At 45.2% G+C, this 25,534-nt stretch overlaps 1 protein-coding gene across 2 annotated transcripts in view; it reads right to left on the bottom strand.

Moving 5' to 3' along the window:
- The window catches only part of APMAP (adipocyte plasma membrane associated protein), a 484,771-nt gene that overhangs the window by 355,416 nt on the left and 103,821 nt on the right, over positions 1 to 25,534 (bottom strand). For both annotated transcript variants that reach the window (XR_015296645.1, XM_086927147.1), the window contains exon 2: positions 24,550 to 24,666. Coding sequence is in view for 1 of the 2 variants with exons in the window: in XM_086927147.1 (XP_086783273.1) it covers positions 24,550 to 24,666 (117 nt within the window). In the remaining variant the exon portion in view is untranslated. The remainder of the gene's footprint in view (positions 1 to 24,549; positions 24,667 to 25,534) is intronic.

The following is a 25,534-nucleotide window of genomic DNA, read 5'->3' as shown; positions in this document are numbered from 1 at the left end:
GCGACGGCCGTTGGCTGTTCGCAGCACCAGGGAGGAAGTGCTCCAGTCGGCAGTTGGCCGACGGGAGCACGGAACGGGTTAAACTGGAATGGCATAGAGAGCAAAAAAAACAATGGATTTAGGCCCAGATCTCTGTACTGGGGTGAATGTTTGACATTGTTCTGCATTCTGTCCATCAGTTGTTCTTCATGTGGTTGAAAATAAAGTCTGCACTGTCTAGTGTCACACAAGACATTGGTCACTTAAGAAATTTGACACTGGGTCAAACGAAGCTGATAGATTTCACTCCAAATTAAAATACTGATAGGCGATGCTTATCAGCTTCATTCAGAAAGAGCGAGATTGGTAAGTAACTTGCATTATATGTTCATGCTTGTAGGTGCTCCTTTTTAGGTCGACCATACCAAATGTTGGAAAAGACCTATTGTCAGCTTATCAAGTCTTGCAGTGAGCTTAGGCCCACCTGTTCCTTATAGTTGGTACGCATTGCTGTCACTCATTGTCTTGCTTCTTATTCAATGGCTTTCCTTGTCCATCCTGTGTCGCTTTCTCGAAGCACATACTCTATTTGTGATCTTCCATTGCTCAATTTAAGAAGCTACCTTTTAGGTCTCACCTGAAGCAGCGCATCTGTCACTTGAAAAACATTTTGCTAGCTTCCAAGAGGCATAGAGCCCACCCATTGCTCACTATTGGTTGGCTTCATCATCACTCTAATTTGCTGGCTCATCCTTCGACAGCTTTGCTTTTGTCTCTGCCCTGGAGGTTAGTTCAAGTACTGATTCATTTGCCACAGTGTGTATCCTTTCTCTGCTAGCCCGCTTTCTGAGGAACTTTTTTTTGTTTTTGTTGCTTGCTCCATCGCCATTTTGCGTGCCCCGCTGTTGTTGATTACCCGGTTCTCCCTCCTGTTGTTGCTTGTCCCATCCTGTAGTCATTGCTTGTCCCCCAACCTAACAGAAAAAGAGCAACCAGCACTGGCAGAGTCATAGGGCTTTTATTTCCTAATAGATATGATGCACAGCAGCACCACTACTGTACAACATGGCTAAAAGGCAATGCCAATGTCAATACCTCTTACATAGAGGAGACCTATTAGCTTTGCCAATGCTTTTCTTGAATTTAGTTGTTGTGTATACTGTTGTAGTAGGCACATGGAGAGCCCCGCCACCATGGTGTTACAGAACACAGCGACACCGAGAAGGACTCGCAGACTCCTCTTCAAAAACACGGATAGATCGATGGGCCAGAAAAAGCTGAAAGAGAGTGAGTTGCTTACATCTGTAGCCTTCTGTGCGAATTGGAATGCAAACACTGAAATCGAACACAGATCGGTCGTGAGGTAGCTCGGAGGGTTCAGTGTGTGCCATAGAGTGCCAACCAACAGCCAAAAGGTTAGTGCTTTCTAGAAGGTCAATGGCCCTATCAACTTACCATCAAGTTGGTAGTCTGTAAAAGCAGGGATTGCAACACTTGTACCTCCCTGGCTTTCTACGAAAATAGGTTGGCCGTTGAGGTTTGTATGACATACATTATACTAATCCGAGGAAAAGATTTTTAATACCATTTAAAAAAAATAAAAGCTTGAGACAGTGTAAAAATGCCCTCGTGATGCTACAACGCATGGACAGCGAAACATTTATTAGTGTGATGGTGTCTTACCTGAAAAACGTAATAAGATTTAGAAGTTCAATGTAGGGAACTTATCATCTGAATTAATTATGGTGACACACCAAAATTGAGGCTGCTGCTAATAGTAGTGAGATGGTATAAATTGGTGGATTTGACCTGTATAGGCCTAGTATAATTAATAATAATATGAGTAGCTGTGATTTCACTGCAAATGTCTAATCATGGTTTCTATTGTTCTCCAATTGATTTTTATCAAACACAAGCAGTTGCGTTCTCACTGTAAATGTTTAATCATGTTTTTGTGCTTTTTATAACAAAAATCGAATAAAGCTATATTTGATTTGATTGACATACAAAGTTAAGTTTGGAGACAACAGGTTTCCAATTGTTTCTGTGGTCCATGGAGGTCACATGACTGAGCTCGCTGAGAAGGGGCTGGAGGGTACTGGTGTCAAGGAGATGACATTATGGTGGCATAACTTGTGGCTGCATAGTTACTCCGACATCATATTATTTACCTCCTACTGTAAAGTAATGCTCCGGTGTCCCGTGACACCTAGCATGTATGTTCAAGGGGAAATGAGAATACTTGAACTTTGTCCAGCAGAGACAACTTACAATGGGCCATTTCGCATATTAATTAATTATATATATATATATTTTAATATGGTTGTGGCCTATGTCTTATTATGCAACACAGAGTTATGTTGTTAATTTAGGTTAGGGATCCCTTTGTAATTTTCTGAAACTTTCAATAAATGTTGAGCCGCTCTCTTTTGATCGAATCCCATTTTGAGAAAGGTAAACAGTACTGAGGTAACGTTGCTTTTTGAACTCTCACGTTGCGTTCATGCAGTCTGTGTTGAAGATTGTTAAAGACATTCATCAGTCCTTAGAATTAAGGCCACAACCACAACTTGCGACTTGGAGGTGGGAGTGACTCGGTGATAAACACTTTTTTAAACCACCATTGCCAGTTACTACCTTCAAAAGTAACACACATATGTGACAAGGCCAAATTCCAGAGCTGGTTTTCGTGTAATGACTTACTACGTGGTTGAGAAATGTTTCAGAAGAGATTTCACCCGATTATTCCATCAAGTGGGTGAACACAATTGATTCCGGTTTTATAGTCACAGAACCCCTCTGTCCCGACGCACCACATTCTGCTATTTCTACAATCCTCTGCCACACTAGCATTGGCTCACAATAAGCACAGCAAGGCGGAGTGAAATAATCCTTTTTCAAAACTAAGTGCGAGCTAGGATAGTTGCTCTCTGCCACGTCTATTCTGCTAGATTCTTTCACAGACATACCTGTTCGCTAATGGGATATCGACAAGTACTGAACATAGCCCATTACTCACATGGTCCCAGGATTGATCAGTTGGTGTCCATATGGATTCACTATTCCATTCCCCATTAAACGATGAGAGACGATTTGCTTGAATAACTTGTTTGGACATTTGTCCTAAGCTTGGTAATCTATTAAAATGTGAAATCTCAATCTATTGCTGTTTAAACATGCACTTCAAGTATCTGGGAAAAATAATTAGTCTGTTTTGCATCAACGGAAGACTCACACCAACCAGGACCTACTGTAACTATTCCATAGTATACTCCTCTCTCCATGGTAATCCTTCTCACCAATCCACCTATGTTACTAGGTGCTAGCATTTCTTTGTCTAGTGGCTCCTTTCCACCAACAAATCAATGCCGGGAGCCCGTCATCCTTACAGCTTTCCCAGCTATTGTCCCGTGTAGTGAAGGTTTTACTTCGGTGTCTTTGTTGTAATAAGAATCATCCAGTCTGGCAACTTGCCGGTCTTTCAATTCCCACTTGATGGTTCCTGGCCTCCCAACAATACTGGAGAGAGTTCGATTCTTCCTCTTACTACTAAGAGACTCTACTGGTGTTTAATAGAAATTTACTGCAGCTTTGTCAGAGAGTTGATATTAGTGATCAAACATCACAGATGTATTTCAGTCCAGTATCCTATGTCGGAGTTGATTCTTGCTAAAGCATGTTTAAATTTAAATACCACCTCTTTAGTGCCCAATGAGTTCTGCCTCACAGCTTGATAAATTATTTGCACAGGTGGATTACTATAACTGATGTAAAGGCTGGCAAGTGCCATATCTTAAAGACAATGCCGCGGGGGTTCATTGATATGCCTCAAACCTGATGCTTCTGGATTTTATGGCCTAAGGGCACCAGTGAATTGGTACAGTGAATGATCCCAAGCGGTTTCTTCTCTGTTGAAATGTAGGACTCACCAATTATACACAACGTAGTAGTCCATGCAGGATTTTCAGTTGCGGTGCCTCCTAGAGCGATCACTACAGCCACACGTATCCTTAACAAGCACTGACAAAGCCAATAGGTATTGTCTTCATAATGCTACTGCAAATCTATCGATATTACAATGCTTGTTGGCAAATCAAAATGTAACTGACAAAATGGCTGGGGCAGCTTCATAAAAGTTTATTGGCTTTTTCTTTAGCCAGGCTCCTCAAAATAGAGACTGCTACACACCATTGGCAACGCCTGTAATGCGAGACATATTAGCTTTGCCAACATTTGTTTTCTTTTTGCTTAAGCACTCAACAAAGTGTGTGTGTGTGTTTAATTTTTAACTCTTTCCCTCATATGCTTCTCATCCCCACTACTTGTTGTTCTCTCCGTTATTTACTTCAGTCATGTTGGTGGTGGGGCTGGAGGGCCTTGAGGGTCTGAGCGTGGGGGCGGAGTCAAAGGTATGGCTAAAAACAAAATATTTTGAACTTTTTTATTGGTCTTTCACCATCAGGTAGCTACATATAAAATAACGTGTGACCAAGGCACTTTTGTGCTGAAACGCGTAGCGTTACCTTGGAAATAAACGCTCACTAGCTGTACTTTTTCTGAGTGCGTGTATTGCTTATCGTGGCAAAAAACTTTGAATTATATAAAATAACGGGCAGCTTAAATAAAAAAGAAATTTAAAAAACTGATACTCAGTGGGAAATGCACTCTAGTACTTTTTGAAACCTCTATTTAGTTAATGAGCGGCAAAGGTTTGTGTGTTACCAGAGAGCCACATAAATAAATATTGTTTGACGCATTGGAGAATAGTTATTTGTGTATTTTTATTTCTAAGAGTTCACAGCCTGCGAAAGAAAGCACTGTGGATATGCAAGTCATTATTTTTTACTTGCATTTCACACAGAATTAAATAGACTGCTACAAAATGTTTTACGATAAAATGAGGCTTACAAAATATAGATTTTGTAAATATTCAAACTATACGTAATGCGGATTACTTACATAATTATCGCTTAAACTCCTCCTCCGGTATAGCAAGCACTATGTAAATACAAGTACAATTACAATCACACACTTCACAGCTCTGTTGCCTCATTGTACTACTACTCAAAAAGTTTTAATATTGATCACCACAAAGCTTGGAGTTATTAGATCAATTGAAGCCAGTGCTGGCTCCCAAGCATCCAATTCATTTGCAGATTAACTCATAGCTCACATTTGCATTTCTTTCAGATAAGCAGGCACCCCGGAAGAAGGTTTGTTTAGTTGTCTGCCTGGCTTCGGTTTCACAGCACAGGACACTCACTGAATGATACTTCAGCTGAAGCATTAAAACTATAAGAATTAATTGTCTGGGGACAGTTGACTTTTTCCAAAACGAAGAGCAAACGTTTTGGATTCCAGGAAGTGAGGCTGGGAAATGCACACCGCCTTCCCATGAATCCAGGAGCCCCTGGGGGTCGTGCCCCACAGACTGAAGACCACTGGTGTAGGGTAAGGAGAAATTCAACTATGGACTGCTCAGAATCCACACTGATTTGAAAGTCCCATAGGTATACATGGCCCAGTTTCGGCACTGTATATTTACTAATAAGCAGACAGAAGTTAAGGCATCGTTCCATCATACCTAATCCTTCTCTAAACCCATACTGTACTTCAGATAGAATGTTGGATTCTCCTGCCCATGTCATTATTTATTATATAACTATCTGACCCACTATCTGAACTATGGAATCTTGCAAGGAGCTGGATTGGTAGCAGCGTAGATCAGGTGTGTTACCTTTTTTAAACATGGATACTATGAAGGTGGTATGCCACGATGCGAGTAGTTTGGTACAACAAGCTGAATTGAGTAAATTAATAATGACTGTGGTCGAAAGGACAACATTAGTTTTATAATGGTGCATTGGTATTCTATATGGGCCCGGTGCCTTACCAGAGGGACTCGGGGAAATATCAGCTATAACCTCATGTAGCTCAAACCGGATTGAAAGGGAAGAAGATGGACGAATGCCCATTCTTGGCTGAACACCAACCAAGTATAGAAGGTAAATGGACTTGAAATGTTCCACCCTCTACTCAGCCTTGATAGTCATCCCTCTCTCTCCTGGCTGCCCTGTTCGACACTTGGCCGAGTTTAGGGTTTTATAGAAGGTGATTGTGTCTTTAATAGAGCCAGAGGGTCTAAAATTTGCCCAATTTCCTCTTCTTGTGGAGAGTTTAAAATCAGCCCTACATTAGGCAATCTCCTCTCCATTTCCAGGGTTTCTATTTAATGTGTCACACAGGTGTCTATTCTCATCTCTACAGGGATTATCTAACTAGATGGTTGATCCAGTTAGGTGCATCTTACAGGTGTCAGAAGCCTCCCATGTGAACCAGCTTACATTTACAAATGCATCAATGATCACTTTATCTACAATAAGTTGACAAGCAGACACTGCATGAAGCAAAATTAGAGTTGATGGTATTGATGAGGTGATTGGATGTCAACAGTTTTCCAGCTAACTTTCATACATTTATCTATGGCCAGAGGTTGCCAGGGCCCTTTAAGCCTGGCCTCTTTGAAACCGAATGTAAGTCTAATGTCAAAACATTGGGGTTACAGTGGCTAAAATTATTTTTCTTGGTTCCCCCTGGCGAAATTGGGAAAGAGTTACCTCGCGACAAAACATTAGACAAGGATTGTCCCCTTGCAACACACAATCAATGTCGCTATTTGATTATTGGACTCGCCAATTATATTGGTCATACTGAAGAGGCAAAGACGATCAAGTATTGATAAAGCATGGACCCACCCATTAGCATATTCTGTAGGGTCTATAGATTTGATAGTGTCTTGTGATGAGAAGAAAAAAAAAATCAATGGAGGTCGGTCTACCTCCAAAGTTTTGCATTATAATAGCCCCCTAATATAACATGAAAGTTTTGCGAGGTAGATATAGATCTACACTTTAGCAGCTCCAGAACATTTAATTAATCAAGGATACATTGTTTATCTTTAGAATGGGCATTATTGTAAAAATTGATGAGAAGTAAGGTAAAATGTGTGGCACAGGTAATCCAAACGATTTGAATACAAGGGAGAGAAAGGGGTATTGGAATAACTTTAAAAGGAGATGAAACTGTAGAGTGTCTCAAGAGCACCACTAGCTCTGCTGGACGAAGAAGGAAATGTAGGCACACAATATTTGAAGTAGCCATCCCATGTCAAATCTCCAGTAACCAAGGTTTCATGCTGTATAACAATACTGAAAGTGTTGACATGGATACATAACCTTTGCGCCGCTGTATTTTGTCTGCATATCCTTTACTCCTCAGCCTTTACTCTGCATATGTTTTTGCTCTGCATACCTTTACTCCACAATTATGTGATTTATTTAAATGTTATGCTGTGGGTAGAGGTAAAGGGGGTTTGTGGTAATTTTCGGTTTACGAAGGGTAAGGGTGGATTTTAGGTTAAGTGGTGGGTAAAGGGAGTAAAACCAGTTATCGAATTTCTGTACATGGATGACTTAGTCTTCATAAGCAGAACCAAAGTTCGATGCAACCCTCAACTACTCCGTAAAAAATGGGTTAACAATTTACAGGGAAAAAACTAAAATACTAATAGTACTGGAAAAAAAAGGTACTGAAGCATCCTTGGCTTCTTGTGGATGAAAAAAATCAAATCAGTAAAAAGCTTCAAGTACCTTGGAGTTCATTTTAACGTGAATGAAGGATATAGTGGCCATTTGGAGGAAATAAGGAGGAAGGGCAATGCACTGGCTTTTGGCCTGAGGTCTCTATACAACAAACTTAATGGCCCCATGCTTACACCAATCTTGCAGGTAGCGCAAGCTTACGTCCTCCCCACTCTGACCTATGGGAGCGAGGCACACAGGGGCAGGGATTGTGGCTCCCTTGGCATAAAGGTACTTAAAATATACATATCAAACTTTCAACTACCTCCAAACACATCGCCTGCACAAATCAGGCTGGAGTTTGGCATTGCCAAACAGTCTCTGGCTCGGAAGCCGGCCTTTGTGTCCTGCTGTCACAAGCTAAAAGATGGCATCAGAGGGCTCCTTGGGCCGTCACCTTTGACATGAACTGGAAGTCAGGCAGAGTTCTACAGCACAGGTCTATATAAACCAGGCCCTGAATTCCCTCTGCCCAGCAAATGCCTGGGACTTACTTGTAGGCCTGGGACTTACTTTTAGGCCAACTGGAGTTCAAAAAACGAACTAAATCCAGTGCTCAGTTGTTATCATTGCTGGAGAACAAAGAGAAACGGTCTAACCACAGTCATGGTTGGATGACACTTCAAAACTACACCAGGCTAAAACCACAGGGCTACAGCGACTGGGCAAGGTGCACTTCCTGAAGTACAGGTTGGGACTATTATCCCTATTAAAAACTCCCCCCCAGTTGGAGAAGAAGAAGGTTGGGGCAGAACGTCTGTCGTCAATGCATGCAAGAGCCGGAGGACATTGTTCATCTTTAATTTCGGTGTCGTTCAGGCATGGGGGGACTAAGGTGAGCTTTTGTGCAGAAGTGGAAGGATTGGGGTACAAGGTCATGTAGGGAGGTGGTGCTGCCTTGCTTTGATCCTTTGGACATTAATCTGAACTGTGCAATGGTCAAATTCTTCCCGCAATTTTACAAGAAGTCTGCGATTAGGGACTTGGCTGACAGCAGGAAGGCGAGAGATGATTGAGAAGACATCACTGCTTCTCACAACCCTAAATCTTCTGCAGTATCTGCAATTGTCTGCAGTAAATATCCAAATCCTGATTTTTGAACGAGAAAGCACTTGCTCCGTAATTTCGAAAGTACCACCTCAGACCCCTGAATGACCATTCTGGACTTCTCCTTTCTATATCGCTTGCCCTTGACATTATAAGCATTCGCTCATTAATTTTCTGAAAATTATTACAAGCATTCTCTCATTTTTATAAACTGGCTCTTGCACATTAATGCTTCCTGTTTGCATTGTTTTAGAACGCCCAAATGAGTATTTGCTTTTTAACTCAAAACGAATTTTAATGATTGCAGTGCACCTTAGATTTTACGTGCTCTGATTCAATATGTGTAATTACAATTCTAAATGAGTTTTAACTGATTTTACTGTTATGCAGTCATGATGATGGTTCAATTTTGTGTTTTATTGTGCATCATATTGCAATAGTATTTACTATTCAAGCAATAAAGATGTATTTACTTATTTTAAAAAAATATTTCCTCTCACATTTGAGTTAGTTTAATTGATCCAAATCAGAGAGTAAGTGTAAACAATTTTGGGTGGGGAGAGGATTCAGGTATGAAAACATGGGCTTGATTCTTAGACGTATAGGTTTGGATAAATTGTTTCGCTGTAAATTGTTATTTAAAAAAACTCAATGCTAATAAATTAATGCTTTTTTGTACAAATTCTGGCACCCCCTTGTGAGAGGAGACTTCTAGTCATCTCAGGGTATTTGAAATTTATAACTACACAATTGCTCTTGAATCTTCGGTGAAGTGCAGCAAGATGGCGGCCAGTCCTCTGGCCGAGTGAGCTGGTACTCTCGTCGCTCCCCTTCCAGGAGCTGCCTCTCAAAAGTATGCTGTAACGCGAGGCGAGGCTTTAACGGTGTTGGACCCCTACCTTGATGCTCGACTACGGAGGATGTTGTGGCAGTTTCTAACTTTCCGTTGTAATTCCTTTAGGCGGATTTTTGCGCGTTGTTTCTCAGGCGCTGCTCTCTCTGTGCACTACTGGGATCAGTACACACAACCGGATCGCTTTCCCCGGCCCTCTAACGACAGGATGCCTCCAAAGAATCAGCTGAAGTCCCTCCAGCGGGCCGTAGTGAAAACCACCATCTCAGCAGCAGGAACATCGGCATCAGCGTCGGCTTCAGCCGCAGCGCCAGCCCGCACTGCCCCCCAAATAGACATCTCGAAAAAAGCACAGACAGGGACCAGCAAAATTGGAAAGGTGGCAACTCTGGTACCAGCGATGTTTAAACCGCGGGGGAGTGCGGCAGGAAAAGACGCTCCTAACTCAGAAGTCTCCCTCACGGCTACAGCAGTGCCTGCAGCTACAGCTGAAACCGGTAAAACAGACGCCGGTACTTTGTTTCCCTCCCCAGTGGCAGCATGCGAAAAGGAAGTCGGGGGAAACCTTGGAACTTTAATTGTGCAAAGCGGCAGTGTGCAGGTTGCAGATAACTTTCCAGGGGCATCCTCAAGCACAGACTCCGTATTGGGCTTGGAGGCACTGTCAAAGGGGGTTCTGGGAGATGTAGTCCTACAGAGCCCAATGTTGCATCCACAGATTATAGTTTCCCAAAGTTCCTTATTAAAGACTCCACCACCTTCCGCAAGCGCGGATGGAGGCATAGATGGTGCCAATTTTTTTATGTTGTCGGAACACACAGGGTCATCAGGTGAAGACAATGGGCTGGACAAAGAATGGACAGATGATGAGGAGGGCAGCGATCTGGGCGATTGGCGCACCAATGAGGTATTGAATGGCCTATCTACAATTCTCAAGGCGCCTCAGGATTCTCCTATAGCTGCGGGCTCTCTTGCTTGGGACTACTCATCCTCTAATCAGCCAGTGTTACAAGGCATAGCTCATGAACAAATGCCTTATGTTATGGATCCTAACATTGGCTCGCCTCCAGCTGAGATATCGCTGTCTGTAATCTACCAAACTATAATGGCCCACCGCGAAGAAACGAGTCAAGAGAGTGCCCGAGCACAGGGGGCCTGTCGCAGAGTTCAAAATTCCTTGCGCAGGGTTATGAAGACTTGCACAGATATAGCCTCCAGGGTCACGGAGGCAGAAACAAGGATTTCTACATTAGAAGATTACTTGGTGGCACAAAAAAGCACGGTGGATGAAATTCAGTTGCAGAGGGTGGACATTCAAGCTAAACTCATTGACATTCAGAATCGGGCACGGAGGAACAACTTTTCAGAATTCTGGGGGTTCCTGAGGGGTTGGAAGGGTCAGACACTCGCCAGTTCGTTGTTGATTTGTTTTCAGAAGCATTCCCTGAAGTGAAGGATTGGGATTGGCGATTGGAGATCCAACGTGTCCATCGCTTCCCCTTCAAACTGAAGCATTGCCCGGGTCAAGCAGAGAACAGACCTCGCGCTATCATGATTTGTATGCAAAATTTCTTAGCAAGAGAAAGGATTTATGATTTAGCCAGGCCTGATAGGCAAAGGTCGGGAAAAGGTTGTCAGTTTTTTGTGAGGGCGGACTTTTGTCCAGCCACGGTAGAACGGAGGTGGCAGCTCCGTCAGTTGATTACCCCCTTCCAATCTAAGGGTGCGCAGGTTTATTTGCTTTTCCCATCTAAGCTTACAATCATCCATCAAGGTCAGACAAGATATTTTGAATCTGAGATCCAGGACAAAGCATTTTTTAGATGAACTGAAATAGATTAGTTGGTCTGGTTTGGACTGTAAATTTAGCTTTTTCTTATCTCTTTCCTCTTTAAGCTATCAGTAGGGCTATAGTTCTTACTGGGTTGAATAGTATTCTCATGAAAATTATTATTTTATTTTTTTGGTAAGCATAGGTGCCCCCATCGGAGAGTAGCTCGCTTGCTGGTTTGATTTTGAGTGAGCACAGGTAGCAGCATTCCTTTGGGGGGGGGAACGGGGACTCCGCTTATACCAGTCTCGCCATCACTGGAACTTCAGTTCCTGCCTAGCGTGGGGGGTGGTAGGGGTAAGGGAGGGGGGGGGTCGCCGAGGGGCGGGGTGGAGTGGGAGGGTAGGGCTTGGGGTCGGGCGCATTTAAAAATAAAAAGCTTGAAAAATGTTTTTCTTTATCATGGTAGTCATGGCAATGATGGATTAAATCAAAGAAGAATTCTAAATTTGATGTTTTCTTTAGTTTTTTAATGGTGTCATTTAAGGTAAATATAGCCTCATGGAATGTATGTGGTTTAAATATTGGGAAAACCCGAGCTCTGTTTGCACGGGTAATCCAAGCACTGCATTTAGAAGCGTTGTGTCTGCAGGAAACCCATGTTCCCTGGAATAAGAGGGAATGTCTTAAAATCCCTGGGTTTGATTTAATAGTATGTTCGCAGCAGTCCTCTATGATACGAGGTGTTGCAATTTTGATAAAACGTGGGTTGGACTCTTGTGTAAGATCTAGTCAAGACTCCGGGGGAGATGGGCGATAGCTGAATTACGGGTTAATGGCTCACCCCTGACGCTTTGTACAGTGTATAGCTCCAACCTGGATGATCCTGCGGTACTAGAGCATTTAAATGTTGAATTGACTTTATGGCCCCAGCCCGTATGCCTGTGTGGGGACTTTAATATCAATCTACCTACAAACTTCAATGTGGTGGGGGGGGCAGAGCTATGTGGGACAGAAACCCAGAGTATGTAGAGCTTTACAAGGCCTAGTTCAAGAACATCTTATTACTGATCTTTGGTTTCACCACTGCAAGAATATAGATGGCACCACATATTTCTCTGCCCCTCACAAAAAAATGGTCCGGCTCGATTACTTTTTTATTTCAAATCAACTGGCAGATACCACATCAATTTCTATGTCCCATAGAGTTATCTCGGACCATAACTTATTGACCATTAATTGCTTTTTGACAGGCTCTGCTAGAATTCCTAGCCCATGGACATTCAAGAGGAAGTTGTTCCTAGAAGCATCGTATTTAGATCATATGAGGCCCTGGGTTATTGAATTTTTGAATATTAACAGAGGCTCAGCCCCTAGCAATATAGTCTGGGATTCGTTGAAGGCTGCTGTTCGCGGCGAAACTAAAAGCTTTTCACTTTTTCGTCAGAAGCAAATTAAGGAAACAATTAAGCGGTGCATGGATGAATTACGTTATGCAGAGGTTCAGCTTACAGCTGCTATTACCGGGGGCTTGGATATATCTCAGGCACAGATACAGGTCGCATGCATTAAAGCCTCTCAGCTTGAGTTCCTCGGCCAGGACCTTGCTGCTAAATATCTACAGTATAGATCGACGATGTTTGAGCACGGTGAAAGATCTGGCAGGGTACTGGCCAAGCGGCTTCATCAGCGAGGCCTGTCTAATCGTATTGATAAGATTCAGGATGTGCAGGGAGTTATTCAAGATACCCCAGAGGGTGTTTTGTCAGTCTTTTCAGAATTTTATCATTCCCTATATACTGAGGAAGTTAGTGCGCAAGTGATAGAATCGGAGTTCGGTTCTTTTACTGAGAAACTTAGTACTTTAAGAATCCTGGATCATCAAAATGGGATACTTTCAGCACCCATTGAGTGGGAAGAAGTAAAGGCAGCTCTAAATTCATTAGCTAGTGGCAAGGCAGCTGGCCCTGACTATTCCGTTGGAGTTCTATAGCATATTTCGGATGGAGCTTAGGGATGCCCTTTTAATAACTCAGAGATGCGCAGCAGGGAAGAACTCCAGACTCCTGGCGGTTTACAACGATCATTTTGCTGAAAAAAAAGGATAAGCCGGAGCTAGAACCTGCTTCATTCCGTCCAATCTCGCTTATCAACGCGGACAGCAAGCTCTTTTCTAAGATATTAGCGGCTAGAATGGCAAAAGTGATATCCCCTTTAGTCTCTATCCGGCAACACGGATTTATCCCTGGAAGAGACACGGCGGATCATGTCCGCCGTGTTATAGCTCTGCCGGACTGGGCCCAAGCTTTGAGATTTCCCCTTGGCGCAATCCTGTTAGACGCAGAGAAGGCGTTTGACAGGGTTGCGTGGGGATTTCTATGGAGGGTACTTTGTTGGAAGGGGTTTTGTCATAGTTTTATTTTCGCTTTACAATCGCTCTATATTGCCCCTCAAGCAATCTTGTCTATTTCCGGCTTGCAGTCGAGGCAGTTTGACATCAATAGGGGCACCCGCCAGGGCTGTCCCTGCTCGCTTCTTTTATTTGCGCTCTATATTGATCTGTTTATTAAAAAATTGGAGCTCTCTCTTAATATTATTCCGGTAAGGGTAAACCTGGTCGAATTTAAAGTTCTGGCATATGCAGATTATCTTATTGTCTTAACTAGTAATGTTTCATCGGCTTTTTCAGATATTAAGAAACAGGCTGAATCTTTCGGTCGCATATCGGCGCTACAAACTTAATGTCCAGAAAACACAGGTGATCCAGTCATCCACCATGGGTCCTTCTGACGCACCAATTGTCCAAACTACAACCTATCGCGGTGTTAAAATCATGGCTGCAGTAGAGCAGATACCGGAGATGAACATCTTACCTATAATAGGGACTGCTAATTCTACTCTCCGCAGGTTGGGCAATTTGCACCTGTCGCTATTCGGCAGGAGGAATGTGTTAAAAATGCTGATTCTGCTGAAATTCCTGTATATCTTCAGGACTATTCTGTTGGAATTCACCCTGACCAGCCTCAACAGTGCAGAAAGATGCTGTAACAGGTTTCTATGGAGCTACCGCCTTCCTCGAAGGGCTGCTAAATGGATGTGTCTGCCATTGGAAAGGGGCGGGTGAGCAGTTCCCAGTCTTTCGTTGTATAATTGGGCCACATTTTTGCAACATCTTGCCCAGCCTCTCTTTGGTTTACGCTTCCCACTTCCACCGGCACTTAGTCCCTCTAGATTTGAGATTGGGTTAGGGAAGGAGGCTAAGGGGATTCTCTCTTCAGTCTTAGAGCCCAGTTACTACAAAAAGACTAAGTTCAAGGTAGTCAAAGCATTGTATTTAGTCTGGAAGAAGGTGCGACGGAAATGGTTGATCCCTAAAATTAATTTCTTTACACCTCCTGCTGCCGCCAGGTTGTTGCCCTCTATTTTTCAGGACTCTGTTCTAATTAGGTGGAGATCCCATTGTATCTTTACGCTGGGGGATAGAGCCTATGATGGTAATATGGCTTCTTTTACCTTCTTGAAAGATAAGTTTGGTTTGGGCACGCATGAATTTTTTAAAATATTTACAACTGCGTAGTTATATAGGCAATCTCCTTAAAAATTCTCCAACCGCATTAGTGAAAAACTCACTCATGAATTTGATCTTGAGGAAGGCCCGTATTGGGGCCCTTTATCAAAATCTGTTGTTGGGTCTCCCTGATGACCTTCCCTCCCAGAATTCGAAATTGGATTTGAAATTTGGGACAGCTGGTACAGACCTTGGTCAGGCTTTGGAGATCTCAAACTCAGCCTTAATATCAGGGATCCTTCGCTCTCAAAGCTATATGGCACTATTCGACTTGTATTACACCCCCAATAAAATATCTAAATGGGGAGGTGGTGGGGTTCAGTGCTGTCCAAGGTGTGCATTGCCAGCTGCTAACGACGTACATATGTTCTTTTCATGTGTTAATTTGGATGAATTTATTCAAGATGTAGTCGTTCATCAATAATTCTTTAAAAATCTCGGTTGTACTCACAGCGGAGCTGGTAATAATGGGTTCTGAAACGCACAGGGTTAAATCAGCTTATGAATCTGCCTTGCTCTCTATTACAACGGCATTATTGTGGTTGGGTATAACCTCTGAGTGGATTAATCCAGTCCCTCCCACCTTTCCGAATTGGAGAGCAAGGATACTTGCTATTCACAACTTGGAATCAGCCGTGTTTCTGAGAAGCGGCAGGAGGAGACGCGAGAGGGGCTTGAAAATATGGGCACCATTTAGGCAATGGTTGAATAATTAGTTTCTTTTTTTAATTTCTTGATTTGTGTCATATTATACTTTGATATTATGTTTTCTAAATTATATGATATGATTTGTGACAGTTGTATTAGATTGCCATGATGTAGTGGTTTGTTTTTTCTTCCCTCTATTGTTCTGTGTTGAGTTTCTGTATGTTTTCAAGCTTTTTAATTAAAAAAAAACTTTAAAAAAAAAAAGAATCTTCGGTGAAGTGCTCAGCTAGGCCACCTTTCTTAAAATGTTGGCAAAGGCAACAATGTTAAAATGTGTATTCTCAGTGAGTCAATGGCAGGCTTTATTCTTTAGCTGGATAGTCAATTCAAGGGATGTTTATAGGAAAAATGTGAACACTGGCCATTATTACAAGAAATGGGCAGTAGGCCGGTTTGAAATGTCTGCTCATTAATTCATTCCCTGGAACCCTAGGCAATGTAGAAGAGCTCAGGCTGTGGTATGGGCATTGACCCCTCATCCCCTGCTCAATGGCGTGTGTATGGACACGACTACGAGCTGGCAAGGGGCTGGGGCCTCTTTCTCAGGTCAAGGCTACAAGTCTGGCAGTTTACCTTTCAGTTACATACAGGCAATCTAATTGAGGGGTGTTCAGACCGCAGTCAATCATGCCCTTGAGCTTATCAGAAAATTAGGTCGAAATAGATGCTTGTTCCCTAACCTTGCTGTCACAGGGTTATTCATCACAATATGGGTATCTGAACCTGCTGTACCCCTTTTTAGGTTTCGCCTGTCGAAAGCTGCGCAGCAGCGTTTCGCGCAGGCGAAATCTTATGTTAGAAACAGTATGGCCTTAGTTCCGCCTCTCTCTCTTCCATTAGCTAGCTCCATAAATGGAGGCTAGCCATTGGAAGAGAGAGGCGTCCGTCATTTACCGAGGCCATTCGTGGGCGTTCCGGCGATGTTTTCTCATCCTGCCCCTTTGACAACGTCATTGCGGTGGTGAGCGGTTCCTATTTTTTTTTTTTGGTCGCCTTGTTTTGGTTAGTTACCAAAAGTATTCCCCAGGAGTGGGCTGCGAAATTGAAGTTGCCAGGAAGGAGTTTATATTTGCGATCAGGTAAGCAGCATTTTGTTTGTAATTTTCTTTTCCCTTTGTACGTTTACCCCGTCTCATGTCGTCTCTGTTTTTTTTACGTGTTTGCGTGTCTCGTTGCTGTACCCAGTCTCATGTCTGTGCCCGTTCCCGCCTCCCCCTCCCGCTGTCCGTTCCGAGTTGTTGGAAGTTAGATAAAAGCGTGCTTGCAAGATGCAACTGTAGGAATCAGAACATGCTTCACCAAATAGGTCTGCCTACATATTGTGTGCTTCCACTTATTTATGAGGTAACCTCAGAAGCAGCCCCCAGCCCGTCTCTCCCTGCATGCGTTCAGCCCTCTAACACAAATCCCCGCTGCTACGATACCCTCCAGCACCCCCGCAGTGAAGATGGGGCTCTCAGCTGCTGAGAGTGATAGTGCCGGGCAAATACCACAGTCTGCTGAGAGAGTAGCACGTTACTGTAGACGTCTTTGCATTTGCATAGGCTAGCGAGCGCTTGTGTTATGGAGCGCTGCGGTTCCTTCCAGCGCTACATTATATCCCTTTCAGGAGTACGGATTGAAAAAAACACTTTGCTGAGCGTTGATGCGGTCACACTGATGTCGGGGCGGAAGGGCGTGTTTGTAGCAGTTCTCAGGAGACTGCTTCAGTGTTTTCATTTTAGAGATTTAACTCTCTTTCACAGAGATTTTGTGCAATAATTACGTTATACTAACACGTGTTACTGTAGTGCTTCACTTGCCAATATTGGATGTGCCCTCTGCTGTGCCCGGGTAGCTCTGGTGTACCACTTGCCCATTTACACTGCGTGCCAAGCTGCGCCCGAGCTACTCTTGCCCATGCCCGGCCTCTGTGAATTTGAAAGTGTCTGCTGGCTAGGCCGCGGCACCCTGCCCCCGTGGAGTTTCCTGTGTGACAATGCTGTTTTAATTTTTTTAATGCGCCTCATCCCAGCCCTGAATGGGCCTTTGTCCTGTGCAGACATCAAAGGGCCTGGGGCATTGAGGGCGAGTAGATTGGGACTAGGGGGCGGGTCGCTCCTCCCCCCTCATTAGCCTGTGATAAAACAGGTCTCACCTTCCCTCAGCACTCACAAACCTGCCTTCAGCCCTGGATTAGTAAAGGGACGCAGCCCTCCCTGGGACAGGACCATCAGCAGCATGGACTTTCACCCACCACTGGACTTGGTACCCCTCGGGACGCGCCCCTCTGACACACACTGAACAAGATGTACTCATCACTGCTTTTTACTCTAGTGTGAAATGCGCCAGGTCATCGGCCTTCCAGGCGCTGCATGATTTTATTTTTTTTGAGCACGAACTGCGCATGGTGAGCACTTATTTTTGTTTACAGCATGAACTGCGCCTGGAGACCGGTTGTCTGGGCGCTGTATGGTTTTTAATCTGGCATGAACTGCAAATGGAGACCGGACATCTTTTTTGATTGTTTGTTTTTCACTATATCGTGACCTGCGCCTGGAGACCGGTTAACTCGGCACTGTACAATACACTTAAATGGCGCACGAAGAGAAAAGAGACACAAATTCATGTGTCTGGATGGATGTGGGGAGGAGGGACAATCCAGTGAGAGATAACAGACACTCAGGGCTCGAGCCCCTGCCAGTCAGGCCCAGTTGAAATAAACATAGTAAGACCTGAAATTAGTATTAGTAGCGACCGCAGTGCGTAGAAACTGCCTGACTGACAGGAAGCTGTTTTTTTTATACCGTAAGTAGGGTTTGGAGGTTAGACACGTGATTTCACATACTCTGGTTTCAAAACCCCTGTCGAAATGCACACACTATGATACAAACAGCACCAGTTATCACAGTTTGTCAGTTTCTAAGCGCTGTAAACCATGGGCATCAATATTTACCCAGTTTAACGGTATTGATTATCTCGACCTCTGAAGGATAAACGGCTCAGATGTTCTTGTGATCTGTATGCGCCGATGTAACTTGGGGACACCCGCTGCCGGTCTGGGAAGCCTGCGAGAGATCGGAGGGGACATGTCCTGGCGTCGGATAGGAGTACGGTTTAGTGACCAGCGGTGCCTGGGCTGTGTGGATTTTGGCTTGCTGTTACGGTTTCACCGTTTCCAATTAGCGCCTCCAAATACATTTTGAGGATCGGTCAGGAATGTCCCCCCCCCCCCCCGAACAGTCCTCGGTAGCACAAATAAAGCTATGCCTCACACAGAGCCCCAGCTGCACCCCCTCTCTCAATGGGAGGTGTTTTATCGAGCAAAGGACGGCAACAACCGAAGCACGTGTTCATCCCGGCGCAAATCAGGCGATTGCGCTGTAAATCATGGGAATTAATATTTACCAATTTTAACTGTATTGATTATCTCGACCTCTGAAGGATGAACGGCTCAGATGTAACTTGGAGACACCGGCTGCCGGTCTGGGAAGCCTGCGAGAGATCGAAGGGAACATGTCCTGGTGTCGGACAGGAGTCCGGTTTAGTGACCAGCGGTGCCTGGGCTAGGGAATGCAGAGTGCTAGGGAGTGCTAGGGAGTGCAGAGTGACTAGGGAGTGCAGAGTGCTAGGGAGTGCAGTGACTAGGGTGTGCAGAGTGCAGAGTGGTGAGTGCAGAGTGGTGAGTGCAGAGTGGTGAGTGCAGAGTGGTGAGTGCAGAGTGGTGAGTGCAGAGTGACTAGGGAGTGCTAGGGAGTGCAGATGGACTAGGGAGTGCCAGGGAGTGCAGAGTGACTAAGCAGTGCAGAGTGACTAGGGAGTGCTAGGGAGTGCAGAGTGACTAGGGAGTGCAGAGTGACGGCAGAGTGCTAGGGAGTGCTAGGGAGTGCAGAGTGACTAGGGAGTGCAGAGTGACTAGGGAGTGTAGAGTGCTAGGGAGTGCAGAGTGCTAGGGAGTGCAGAGTGCTAGGGAGTGCAGAGTGCTAGGGAGTGCAAAGTGCTAGGGAGTGCAGAGTGACTAGGGAGTGCTAGGGAGTGCTAGGGAGTGCAGAGTGGCTAGGGAGTGCAGAGTGACTAGGGAGTGCTAGGGACTGCAGAGTGCTAGGGAGTGCTAGGGAGTGCAGAGTGACTGCAGAGTGCTAGGGAATGCTAGGGAGTGCAGAGTGACTAGGGAGTGCTAGGGAGTGCAGAGTGACTAGGGAGTGCTAGGGAGTGCAGAGTGCAAGGGAGTGCAGAGTGCAAGGGAGTGCAGAGTGCAAGGGAGTGCAGAGTGCAAGGGAGTGCAGAGTGCAAGGGAGTGCAGAGTGCTAGGGAGTGCAAAGTGCTAGGGAGTGCAGAGTGACTAGGGAGTGCCAGGGAGTGCAGAGTGACTAAGCAGTGCAGAGTGACTAGGGAGTGCTAGGGAGTGCAGAGTGACTAGGGAGTGCAGAGTGACGGCAGAGTGCTAGGGAGTGCTAGGGAGTGCAGAGTGACTAGGGAGTGCAGAGTGACTAGGGAGTGTAGAGTGCTAGGGAGTGCGGAGTGCAGAGTGCTAGGGAGTGCAGAGTGCTAGGGAGTGCAAAGTGCTAGGGAGTGCAGAGTGACTAGGGAGTGCTAGGGAGTGCAGAGTGGCTAGGGAGTGCAGAGTGACTAGGGAGTGCTAGGGACTGCAGAGTGCTAGGGAGTGCTAGGGAGTGCAGAGTGACTGCAGAGTGCTAGGGAATGCTAGGGAGTGCAGAGTGACTAGGGAGTGCTAGGGAGTGCAGAGTGACTAGGGAGTGCTAGGGAGTGCAGAGTGCAAGGGAGTGCAGAGTGCAAGGGAGTGCAGAGTGCAAGGGAGTGCAGAGTGCAAGGGAGTGCAGAGTGCAAGGGAGTGCAGAGTGCAAGGGAGTGCAGAGTGCTAGGGAGTGCAGAGTGCTAGGGAGTGCAGAGTGACTGGGGAGTGCAGAGTGACTAGGGAGTGCAGAGTGACTAGGGAGTGCTAGGGAGTGCAGAGTGCTAGGGAGTGCAGAGTGACTAGTGAGTGCTAGGGAGTGCAGAGTGACTAGGGAGTGCTAGGGAGTGCAGAGTGACTAGGGAGTGCAGAGTGACGGCAGAGTGCTAGGGAGTGCTAGGGAGTGCAGAGTGACTAGGGAGTGCAGAGTGACTAGGGAGTGTAGAGTGCTAGGGAGTGCAGAGTGCTAGGGAGTGCAGAGTGCTAGGGAGTGCAGAGTGCTAGGGAGTGCAAAGTGCTAGGGAGTGCAGAGTGACTAGGGAGTGCTAGGGAGTGCAGAGTGGCTAGGGAGTGCAGAGTGACTAGGGAGTGCTAGGGACTGCAGAGTGCTAGGGAGTGCTAGGGAGTGCAGAGTGACTGCAGAGTGCTAGGGAATGCTAGGGACTGCAGAGTGCTAGGGTATGCTAGGGAGTGCAAGGGAGTGCAGAGTGCAAGGGAGTGCAGAGTGCAAGGGAGTGCAGAGTGCAAGGGAGTGCAGAGTGCAAGGGAGTGCAGAGTGCTAGGGAGTGCAGAGTGCAAGGGAGTGCAGAGTGCAAGGGAGTGCAGAGTGCAAGGGAGTGCAGAGTGCAAGGGAGTGCAGAGTGCAAGGGAGTGCAGAGTGCAAGGGAGTGCAGAGTGCTAGGGAGTGCAGAGTGCTAGGGAGTGCAGAGTGACTGGGGAGTGCAGAGTGACTGGGGAGTGCAGAGTGACTAGGGAGTGCTAGGGAGTGCAGAGTGCTAGGGAGTGCAGAGTGACTAGTGAGTGCTAGGGAGTGCAGAGTGACTAGGGAGTGCTAGGGAGTGCAGAGTGACTAGGGAGTGCTGTGCAGTGCTAGGGACTGCAGAGTGACTGCAGAGATTAAGCGAATGGCAATGTAAATGACAATGCCATTTATTTATCTGTTTTCAAAACCAACACATAAATAAAAATTTTGTCATTTACAATGCCAATAGCTCTAACTTTTCCAAATGCGAAACCATTGCATTGTAAATGCTTGTTTTTTTTGCTTCTTGGGTAAGGGTTCATGTTCACATACTAAAGAGTAAAGAAACAGACTTGCGAGTAACATCAGAGATTCTCCCGGCAGAGGCCCACGGTCCAAATACCCAGGAGCAGTAAGGATGGGATCATTGAGGTCATTGGCTTCATATATATTTAACAGTTGTATCAAGCGCAAACTCTGCACAAGGGCCTTGAAGTGTTTTACATGGGCACCAGATTACATTACAAGAGCTCAGATCCATGTTATTTTAAGCATGGGAAATTAAAAGATTTGCCCAGAATCAAAGGATGTAGAGATAATGCTGGTACTATCACCTGGTTCCTTAGATCCAAAGGTGGCAGCTCTTGCCATTAGGTCACATTCATATTTCTCGTTTCATATGTGAAAGTCATACAGAAGTGGTATGGTTATGTATGATCATGTAAAGTGAGCACGTTCTCTGTTGAAATGACTATGTGAAGTAAAACAAACAGCAGCAACAAATATTGGAAGGTTCACCCGGGGTCTTGCTTAGGAATACTTGTGAGGGTTTGTTTTAAAACTGGACTTGGGGAATTAGTTCAGTACCTTCGCACTGATGCATAAACAAGGCTAATCATTTCACATATTGCTTACATGTGGACCAAGACTTGCTCTACCCACCAAAAATCGACTTGTGACCCAGTTTGGAAACGCTGGCCTAGAGCAATGATTTAAAGACATAATGCATTCTGTGAATTGCAGTCTGGGTTCTCTTCAGCTGGACCAAGTAACAATTTACAGTATCTTTGCTGCTCACAGATTGATCTTTGCAGGTCCTAGACTTGGTAGCTACATTTTAAATACAGCAAGTTGCAAGTGTGTGTGTGTGTGTGTGTGTGGAGTGTGGAGTGTGGAGTGTGGAGGGGGGAGGGGGGAGGGGGGAGGGGGGGGTCTTAGCGGTAAAATAGGTTTAGTCACAGACAACTCATGGTATAGCTAGGGTGACCAACTGTTATGGGTGCAAATTCAGGACGGTGACTGTAAAAATTCAGGACAAAGGGTCAAAATTCAGGACACTAATTCAGGACAGTAGGTCAAAATTCAGGACAAAACTTCAGGACAATTGGATAAGTTTTATAGACACATCAGAGGTCGCGCAATAGTATATAAGTAAGCCCAACCATACCCAAACATATTCAACCATTTCCAAACCTATTCATCATGTATCCGGGCATCTATCATTTCACTCATCCATCCCTTCATTCATCCTTTCACTCATCCATCATCCATCCATCCACCCTTTCACCCTATCCATCTGTACACTCATTCATCCTCTCTTCTACCCATCCATCCATTCATTCACTCATCCATCCAGCCATTTACCCTTTCACCCATCCAGCCATCCTTCCACTTACTATCCATCCACCCAGTCACTCATCCTTCCAACCATCGACCCTTTCAGTCATCCATCCATCCTCCCTTTCTCACTCCATCGACCCTTTCACTTAGCAATCCTTCCTTCCATCCATCCACCCACCCATCTACTCATCCACTCATGAATCCATCCATTGACCCTATCACGCATCCATCCTTTTATCCTTTCACTCCTTCACTCATCTATTCATCCTTTTGTCCATCTACCCTCCCTTTCACTCACTCATCCATCCTTGCATCCACCCTTTCACTCATCTGTCCATCCATTCACCCTTGCACTTATCAGTTCATCAATCATCTATCATTTCACTCATCCATCAACTCACTCACCATCCACGCTTTCACTCATCCAGCCATCATTTTACTGATCCATCCACCCTTTTACCCATCCAGCTACCCTTCCACCCATACATTCAGCTATTTACATTTTCTCTCATCCATCCTTCCCCGCACTCATCAATCCATCCATCCTCTCTCATTATCCATTTATTCAATCTTTCATCCAGCCATCCACCCATCCCTTACTCACTCGCCCACCTTTTCATATTAATTTTGAGCTGAGCCTTTCTGAGAAGAGGCCCATCAAGAACTTCACCCTTGCTGCAGGAGCCTTTCCAGGAGTGAGAAAGAAGCCACCCAGGGCAGAGACAGGATCCACCACAGGGGGGACAGGAGACTTCACAGGCGGGAGGGGGGGAGAGGGGACAGGAGCCATCACATGGGGGGCACAGGAGCCATGACTGGGGGGGCAGTAGCGATCACAGGAGGGGTAACAGGATCCACCAGGGTGGGGGCAGGGGTGGGTATGCAGTATTCTAGTATCATCCTGTCTCTTCCAGGGTGGGGTGGGGCTCCTCGCTCCCTCCTGAACGAGACAACGAGTAGACAGGCTCTCTTTCCAAAATGTTAGCTTTGCCATCCCCCACTGTGATGTACAGTACGTAAAGGAGATATTCCAAGAGAGCTGATTTAATGGATTCTCCTCCATACTTTGTTAATCAGTGTGGGTGCGATTGTGCCATTTCTTTACTTTATTACATTATAGGCTGCATGTTTAAAGAACCGCTCTGTGAAGAGAACCAGTGCTGCCTCGGTGCAATCAGGACCGGTTCTAGGATGTTTGGGGCCCTGGCAGAAATGGAATGTGTGAGGTCTAAATTGCAGAGACATGGGGCATTCAGGGCTGTTTACATCTGAATGGATGCCCCTGCTCCTGAACCTGCAGCCCCTCCTCTCAGTCACCTTCGAGCACTTCTTAACAGCTCATCAAGGGCTGGAGGTGTGAGGGTTGCCATCCCGCTGTGCCTCTCCAACGCTGCTGAGTATCTAAGTTTTGCAACAGCCTCGGAGTTAAGAAGGGAGGTGGGTGGAAGCTGTGCCCTGTTAAAATTACGGACAAATGGCGTCCGTCAAAGGATCCTTCACGGACAACGGACAGACGGCCGAAATTACGGACTGTCCGTGAAATTTACGGACGGTTGGTCACCCTAGTACTGGCATAACTGCTTAGTACTGCTCGGGGGAAAGAGTCACTCAAAGTGTCACACATAAGGCATTGAAATGTCACACAAATACTCCGAAAACATACAAGTGTCACACAAAGTCAACCCCAAAATTTGGCAGTTATGTGTCAGTTGGTACCTCTCGGTGCTTACCTTATCAGCTCCGGCTCTATTGGGCTCTCGAGTAGAATTATAGCTGCAACCAAAGGTGTAAAGACTGCCGCAGCCAGAATCGCGAAGGTTGCTCTGAAGATTTTGCCACTGTAGGAGCTGCACAGAAAAGACACCCTATTACAAAATATCAACGGAAATTTCCAAATCACTAAATGGCAAACCCTGCTAAATGAGTTGACAAGCATTTTGCCGCACTTTCATGGTTACTGGCTAAAAGTAATGAAGGTAAAAGTTAGAATCTAGAGAGCCTTCATTTGCGCTCTCCCGTTCCGAAGGAAGACGTGATATCCTACAACCTGACTTCCAATAAAAGCTGACAGGCCTCGTCTCGCCCCCCCTCCCCCACCCCCACCCCCAGATTTCTACTACGTTTTACATTTCAGCGTACATCACTTTTCAACATATGAACAGCTACCGTCTTTAGATGGTACAGTTTCATGGCATTCAGGTGCACAATACCAACATCTTGATTGCTTTCATCTTAAATGGTATCATTAATTTCAAATAAACAGTGAATCGAGTTCAGACATCTACCATCTTGATTTCTCACGATAAGTGAAGCAGACCACTTTACTCCGGTACAGGTATGCTACTATGACCTGAACCTACATAAAGTAAGCATTCCAGACTGATACATCCAGTTCAGTGTAACAGCTTCTCAGAGTGGGCCCAACCAAGTATGTGCTCTGCTTTCCCTTTCATGGAGGGCGTGTATCCGATTTATCTACCATCTTTTCCCAAAATAATCATCCTACTGTCGCTGTCGGAATCTCGAGCCCTTCCGAATGGAATTGGAGGTTCAACAATGCATCTATTTCCGCATGCACCCAGTTCTTCAAGTCACTCGGCCAGTCAATATCAGTGGAGAAGTTGGTACCTTCCCAGCCCATATCAAGGAGTCTTTTAGCAAGTACATATGCTAAATAAGTGATGCATCACGTATTTATTTTTTTGTACGTACCAT

Source organism: Lissotriton vulgaris, chromosome 6 (genome assembly GCF_964263255.1).
Source record: "Lissotriton vulgaris chromosome 6, aLisVul1.2, whole genome shotgun sequence".
Lineage (NCBI taxonomy): Eukaryota > Metazoa > Chordata > Amphibia > Caudata > Salamandridae > Lissotriton > Lissotriton vulgaris.
Note: the sequence above shows the minus strand (reverse complement) of the source record. Positions and strands in the feature narration are given on the sequence as shown.